The 7,465-nt window shown below is 38.6% G+C and overlaps 1 protein-coding gene across 2 annotated transcripts; it reads left to right on the forward strand.

Moving 5' to 3' along the window:
- The first annotated feature begins 2,638 nt into the window (after positions 1–2,638).
- Positions 2,639–6,941, forward strand: casr (calcium-sensing receptor). 2 transcript variants are annotated; one of them, XM_040032542.1, is made up of 6 exons: positions 2,639–3,184; positions 3,263–3,569; positions 3,750–4,589; positions 4,682–4,912; positions 5,526–5,682; positions 5,765–6,941. In XM_040032542.1, the coding sequence occupies exons 1-6, from the start codon at positions 3,000–3,002 to the stop codon at positions 6,898–6,900; spliced, it is 2,856 nt and encodes a 951-aa protein (XP_039888476.1). In that variant the 5' UTR covers positions 2,639–2,999; the 3' UTR covers positions 6,901–6,941. The 2 variants fall into 2 exon arrangements, with proteins under 2 accessions (XP_039888476.1, XP_039888475.1); XM_040032541.1 differs by having other exon boundaries at positions 5,559–5,682.
- The last annotated feature ends 524 nt before the right edge of the window (positions 6,942–7,465 follow it).

The raw sequence follows: 7,465 nt of genomic DNA on the forward strand, positions 1-7,465 counted from the left end.
TGAATACAACAAGGAATAGATTTTAATTATTTTTTATGCTGTTATCTGATCAAACAAAGTAAATTTGTTTTGTTTTACAGTTCATTTAATCCGAGTTGGTAAATGATAAATGGACTAGTTCTTACGTAGCACTGTTCTGCTCTACTTGAGCACTCAAAGCCTTTATGCATTTAATAATTATTATTATTAGTGTATAAATCACCATATGACTTCACATGTGAACAAGCTCACATTTCATACCATCAACAGTAAGCTACAACTACACATACAGAAACTTTACTGAACAGTAGAAACTATAAGCACTAATTTTTACTTTGTTATTCATGCAATAATTTGACAAGTATATTTCATGGTCTATTTGCTGAGTAAATGAGGGCACATAGTGCTTTATCATAATAAATTTATGATTTTACAGTGTTTATATAACGTACCGATGATTCACCGTGACTCAGATAAGATGTCATTACAAAATAAGCCATGCACACTAATTACACAAACTAACAAACTGAGATTACAGCTGATATATTAAAGTCACATCAATAAAAAAAGAGAGGCATTCCTTACCTTTCTAGCTAAACTCTGTGTGAGTCTGTTTTGATCTGTCCCACTCCACACTGTGTATGAGAATAAATTCATTCACCGTGAACTCTTCACAGCCCAACATTTTTTTACACATTATGTTACATTTCAGACTTATGTGCCATTTCTGAAAAAGAGCGGATCAGAATGATTTGTGTGAGCACTCACATATCAAGACTTTATAAAGGTGGGAGCAAGCGGGAAAAAAAATATTTTAGCTGTTTTTTGTGCGTAGATGACACTTATACTAAACATGTTTTTACATTTGAATTAAATTGAATGCTATAAAAAAGCTATTGAAACCTTAATGATGAATTGCTCTTACTGATTCATACATTCGGTCATAAAGACGTGCTGGTGAATTTATTAATTCACTTTATAATTTATTTTCGCTTCAAATCTAGAAACACATTTACTCATTTATTGTCATTTCTTTCAATAATATGTGAACAAATTAACCACGCACTAATTTGCTGTAAGATTATTGGCCTCATTTAACAAATGCTACTGTTAATGGTTCTCACAGTACTTTATACGCCTGCTGATTAGCATACCAAGGTCTGCATGTAGTATGACGACCTTCCTCTAGCTATAAAGAAGTTGACTGAAACTTAGAACAGACTTATTAGACTTATTGTAACCTCTGGAGAGCTTCTGTGTGCCTGATGTCTCGTGAACACACAGTCGCCTTGGGACCCTGGTAAGTCAACACGTTGTAAAGTGAAATGGTTTTCACTGGAGACATCTCCTCAGCAACAAATTGACTTTTGGTTCATCAGAGCGGGAATCAACTAATTGTTTGGAGAACAATTAGTTGAACATAAGGGTACGATCCATTGCTTCCAGGAGTTCATGGAATCACAATGCAGATGAAATACAATAAAAATGTAAACGTGAAAAAGGCACTTAGTTATTACATAATAAAAATAGTAATACTACTACTATTAATAATATTACACAGAATCCTGTTCCAAATCCAGTTTAAAATACCATTTTTATCAAAGCCCGTACAGAAAGGCAATCTCCACAACTCGTCTTTTTTAATCCAACAATGAGGCTGTGTACTAGGAAATACATTAATTTTCATTTGTAATAGCGTAGACAAAAGAATAGATTTTAAGCCCCAACCTATCCTCTGCCACTTTAGATGTGATTTCTTTCAGGAGGAGTGAACTGTGAGCTGACTTCATTAGCTGAAGGAAATGGCCTATCCTTCTCTTTGTTAATGATTCATCTGCAGAAAGAGGTTCAGAAGCCAGCAGCATTGTCTAGCGAAATCATTCAGCAGTCAGGATATTTTGGAAAAAGTCCTTAAAATCGGCGAATAGCTGCAGATTGACTGTTTCACATGTCTTTAAGTAATACTCGGGAATTTGGGAGGTAAGTTTTATTTGAGTTTATATGCCATATTTTTGTTGTTTTAAATGGATGTTTAAAAAGCAGGACATTATTTTAACCAATAGACCCATAACTACTTTCTGATTTAGGTTTTTAATCATTAGTAATAAAACCATGGTTAGTGGCTTTATTGATTTTAAAACACTTTTGAATCGATTTTTAATCACAGTTTAGTTAAAACTGTTCTTTGAATTAACTGAGTTACTTTGTTTTTTTTAACATTTACCTGCAAGATGTAATAAATCCTAATTGTAGAAAATTGATGTGTTTTTTTTTGTTTCTCCTTAGTGCAATAAAAATTCTTCTTCTTCTCCGTAATGTGGCAAACAATGGCTCCTAGGGGTTGTAGTTGCTTCATTATCACGGCTCTGCCCCAGCATTTTTCCAGCAGTATTAACCAGCTGCAGCAGGGCCGCTATGTCTTTTCTCCATGGTGACTGGGTTCACTGGCCATAGCATTTGCAGGAAGGTCATTAGAGTGTGACTTCTCTCTTGGCTCATGTATATCCTGTGCTTGTTTCAGTTCATCTAGGATATTTCAAGAACACTATGACACTGTTAGTGAGGTGTGAAATATTTAAATTTATCTCTTCTTAGAATTACAACTAAAGAAGTCAGCTCATTAAGAAAAATCCTAACTCTTAGAAAACTTCTGTATCTGAGTGGTCTGGCTCAAGCAAGAAATATAGCCTTAGGCCATGATGGCTCATTACAATATTTTGTCCCTGCTTAAGCTGGAAAATGAACTCAATAATTGGAGTTAAGTCAGTATTACACACTCGGCATATTCCTGTGTTTTTCTGAATTAAAAATGGAAAACTCTAACGATTTCACCAGTGGTACTTATTTCTAACCAATGAGTTGTTCATCTCTGTGTTTCAAACAGGTAGACCTTCATCAGCATAAACATGAATAACACAAAACAACCCAGCAGGCAGATTGATGGGAGAAGTTAATATTGAAATTTTCTTCACCCTGGGAAGTCACAGAAAACAATCGTATCCAATCAAAGACAAAAAAAGATGAGACTGCTGCTGTATTATTTGACACTGCTGGGGTCCAGTTATGTGATTTCAACGTACGGACCCCACCAGAGAGCACAGATGACTGGTGATATTTTACTTGGAGGTCTTTTCCCCTTACACTTCGGCATTGCATCCAAAGATCAAGACCTTGCAGCCCGGCCAGAATCCACCCAGTGTGTCAGGTAATTTATGCTCTGAGGTAACAAAAAACCCTTTTGCAAACCAAGTGTGTCATACTCATGCCTTTTTTCTTTGCACAGGTTCAATTTCCGTGGTTTTCGTTGGCTCCAGGCCATGATTTTCGCGATTGAAGAGATTAACAACAGCAGTACGCTCCTTCCCAACATCACGCTGGGCTACAGGATTTTTGACACTTGCAACACTGTGTCAAAAGCCTTGGAAGCCACCCTAAGTTTTGTGGCCCAAAATAAGATCGACTCTTTAAATTTAGATGAGTTTTGCAACTGTACTGATCACATACCATCAACCATTGCAGTAGTAGGAGCTGCTGGATCTGCTGTCTCCACAGCAGTTGCAAACTTGCTGGGTCTATTTTATATCCCTCAGGTGAGTTGCTGGGTAATAGCTATGTCAACAACACATCATTACTTCATTATCTACATCCATAAAAATTAAGTCTACATATGATTTTCGTGTTTGTTCAATAAATGATTTGAAAGTGGTTAAAGATAATTAAGACGATGCAATGAAAACCTGATAGATTAACTGAGCAATTTCCTGTTTCAGATCAGTTATGCCTCGTCTAGCCGCCTACTGAGCAACAAGAATCAGTACAAGTCCTTCATGAGAACCATTCCTACAGATGAGTACCAGGCCACAGCCATGGCAGACATTATTGAGTACTTTCAGTGGAACTGGGTCATTGCTGTGGCCTCCGATGATGAGTATGGGCGTCCAGGGATTGAAAAGTTTGAGAAGGAGATGGAAGAGCGAGACATCTGCATTCATCTAAATGAACTTATTTCTCAGTACTATGAGGATCACGAAATCAAAGCTCTGGCTGACAGGATTGAGAATTCCACAGCTAAAGTAATCGTTGTGTTCGCCAGTGGCCCAGATGTCGAACCTCTAATCAAAGAGATGGTTAGGAGAAACATCACAGATCGGATCTGGTTAGCCAGTGAAGCTTGGGCAATCTCCTCCCTTGTTGCTAAACCAGAATATCTTGATGTTATGGCAGGGACTATTGGTTTTGCTCTAAAGGCAGGTCGTATACCTGGCTTTAGAGAGTTCTTACGGCACGTCCAACCAAAGAAAGACAGTCATAATGAATTTGTCAGAGAGTTTTGGGAAGAAACTTTCAACTGCTATCTAGAAGATAGCCCGAGATTCCAAGAAAGTGAGAATGGCAGCACTAGTTTCAGGCCTTTGTGTAGTGGTGAGGAGGACATCGCAAGTGTTGAAACACCATACCTGGACTACAAACACCTTCGTATCTCCTATAACGTTTATGTTGCAGTTTATTCCATAGCACAGGCGCTACAGGACATACTCACATGCACACCTGGACGTGGACTTTTTGCAAACAATTCCTGCGCAGATATAAAAAAAATGGAAGCATGGCAGGTACAATGTATTTAATTTATGTTTAATAAAAGGAGTTAAATATTAGATATGCCAATGTGTGAATCATGAAAGCATGTTCTTCTATTTCTCAGGTCCTTAAGCAGCTTAGGCATTTGAACTACACCAACAGCATGGGAGAAAAGATGCGCTTTGACGAGAACTCAGATATGGAAGCAAATTACACCATTATAAACTGGCACAGGTCTACTGAAGATGGCTCTGTGGTTTTTGAGGAGGTTGGATATTACAACATGCATGCCAAGAGAGGAGCCAAGCTGTTCATTGACAGGACAAAGATTCTTTGGAATGGCTATAGCACAGAGGTCAGTGAAACTCTTTTGTATATCCATTAAAACACTGTTATTTCTTGTCATTGAGGAAAAACAAGGGAACGCGGCTCTGACTTATCAGTGTCTCAGCTGATAAATGGTACTTTTTAAGGTAAAACAGCTGTCTGCATAAGTACTATCGGAGCAATAAGAGTGAACCAAAACTAAAGTTGTGATTTTATGTGAAGCTAAATACAGATGTCACCTCTGTGGTTGTGGATTACCATTTTTTAGCTCCGAGTTTTGCATTTTAGCCTTTGCCATCTGGGAAGTAGTCCCCCTGTTGGCCTCCTTTCTCTCCACCACTGGAAATGCAGTGTATGGCCCACCTTACAGGGCCAGTATTTGTTACCTTTCCACATTGTATAAAATGAACATCACACTATATTTAACCCATTAGGACAGAGTAAACACTGAGACTCACATGTATGGTATAGTTTCCACATCCATAAGTCAGGTGGTGTCTGCTTCAGTCTCTGTTATGTAAGATGGTGTGTGTGAAGTCCCATGCCTTCCGCTTCTGTAACGTAGACTTCTTTTTAAATTAGTACTGGGGGATTTCTTTATTTCTATTTTACATTTGAATGCCCATCTAAATCAACCCCTCTCATTAACCTTCCTGTTATTTTATCTTCTAAAGGTGCCATTCTCTAACTGCAGCGAGGACTGTGAACCTGGCACAAGAAAGGGGATCATAGACAGCATGCCTACTTGCTGCTTTGAATGCACAGAGTGTTCTGATGGTGAATACAGTAATCATAAAGGTATGTAGGTAGATGCAAAACACTCTCTGCTAATGTTAGACTTGATGAATAATAGAGTTTTAACACAGTTTCTCTTATACAGATGCCAGTGTTTGTGCCAAGTGTCCAAATAACTCCTGGTCAAACGGGAACCACACATTCTGTTTCCTCAAGGAAGTCGAGTTTCTCTCCTGGACAGAACCATTTGGGATAGCTCTGGCTATATGTGCAGTACTGGGTGTTGTCTTGACAGCCTTTGTGATTGGAGTCTTTGTCAGATTTCGCAACACCCCAATTGTGAAGGCCACAAACCGAGAACTATCATATGTGCTCCTTTTCTCACTTATCTGTTGCTTCTCCAGCTCTCTCATCTTTATTGGAGAGCCACAAGACTGGACATGCCGTTTACGCCAACCCGCCTTTGGGGTCAGTTTTGTTCTCTGCATCTCCTGCATCCTTGTCAAAACTAACAGAGTCCTTTTGGTATTTGAGGCCAAGATTCCTACGAGTCTCCATCGTAAATGGTGGGGATTGAATCTGCAGTTTCTCCTGGTGTTTCTGTGCACATTTGTCCAAGTCATGATATGTGTGGTCTGGCTTTACAACGCCCCTCCTTCTAGTTACCAAAATCATGACATCGATGAGATCATTTTTATCACATGCAATGAGGGCTCTGTGATGGCTCTTGGGTTTTTAATTGGCTACACGTGCATATTGGCAGCCATATGTTTCTTCTTTGCATTTAAGTCACGGAAACTTCCAGAAAACTTTACAGAGGCCAAGTTCATTACTTTTAGCATGCTCATATTCTTTATTGTTTGGATCTCTTTTATTCCTGCATACTTCAGTACTTACGGCAAGTTTGTTTCAGCTGTGGAGGTCATTGCTATCCTGGCATCTAGCTTTGGGATGCTAGCCTGTATCTTCTTCAACAAGGTCTACATCATCCTCTTCAAACCCTCCAGGAACACGATTGAGGAAGTCAGATGCAGCACTGCAGCCCATGCTTTCAAAGTGGCTGCCAAAGCTACTTTAAAACACAGCACAACTTCAAGAAAAAAGTCCGGCAGCCTCGGTGGGTCTTCTGCCTCAACTCCTTCCTCATCCATCAGCGTCAAGACCAATGGCAATGACTACGACACTGCCTCAGGAAAGCACAGGCCAAGGGTGAGCTTTGGGAGTGGAACAGTTACTTTGTCCTTGAGTTTCGAGGAGTCCAGGAGGAGTTCTCTGATGTGATTGCTAGGTGTTGATGTGTCACCTTCACTGATCCAAATTAAGTAGGAGTGTATTTTTTTAGACTTTGTTTTGGAATTTATTTTAATGTAGATTTTTTCTTTAAATTTTTTCCCTCTCCATATTTTATCAGAATGATCAGTCGAAACAATATACTGTCTATGAATTCTGTTACTTTTAGTATTTCTGATTAATGTTAACTCTGCTAATATGGTAAAACACAGCAATACAAGCAAAATTTCCAATTGTTGCTTGTTCTTTAGAGGATTATCCACTTTCTAAAAGGCGTTCGCACTGTTTTGCGGCACAATGTTCCCTCCTCTGATAAATACCCTCCTATAATCCCTCTATTGTATTTTGTTATGACACTATGAGCTTGTAAAATACAAACTAACTACCTATAATGTGTTGTATATAATAAAAATGAACCAAGATGCAAGTAAAAATTACCTAAATTCTCTTGGAAATAGATCTTATTACTAGAAAATCTGGTGAACACACTGACTAAAGGGGATTCTGGTCTTTCTAAGAACTTGCTCTGCTTGTGGTTTGCTTATCACAAGTATCT

The sequence above is a fragment of the Simochromis diagramma genome, unplaced genomic scaffold (genome assembly GCF_900408965.1).
Source record: "Simochromis diagramma unplaced genomic scaffold, fSimDia1.1 OVJJ01000216.1, whole genome shotgun sequence".
NCBI classification, from domain to species: domain Eukaryota; kingdom Metazoa; phylum Chordata; class Actinopteri; order Cichliformes; family Cichlidae; genus Simochromis; species Simochromis diagramma.

Bases quoted from the DNA above. Each gene is read 5' to 3' on its own strand.
- casr (XM_040032542.1), top strand. From the start codon at position 3,000: ATGAGACTGCTGCTGTATTATTTGACACTGCTGGGGTCCAGTTATGTG. The intron at 4,590-4,681 runs GTACAATGTATT...TCTATTTCTCAG, and splicing joins AAAAAATGGAAGCATGGCAG to GTCCTTAAGCAGCTTAGGCA. The intron at 4,913-5,525 runs GTCAGTGAAACT...AATCAACCCCTC, and splicing joins GGAATGGCTATAGCACAGAG to TCATTAACCTTCCTGTTATT.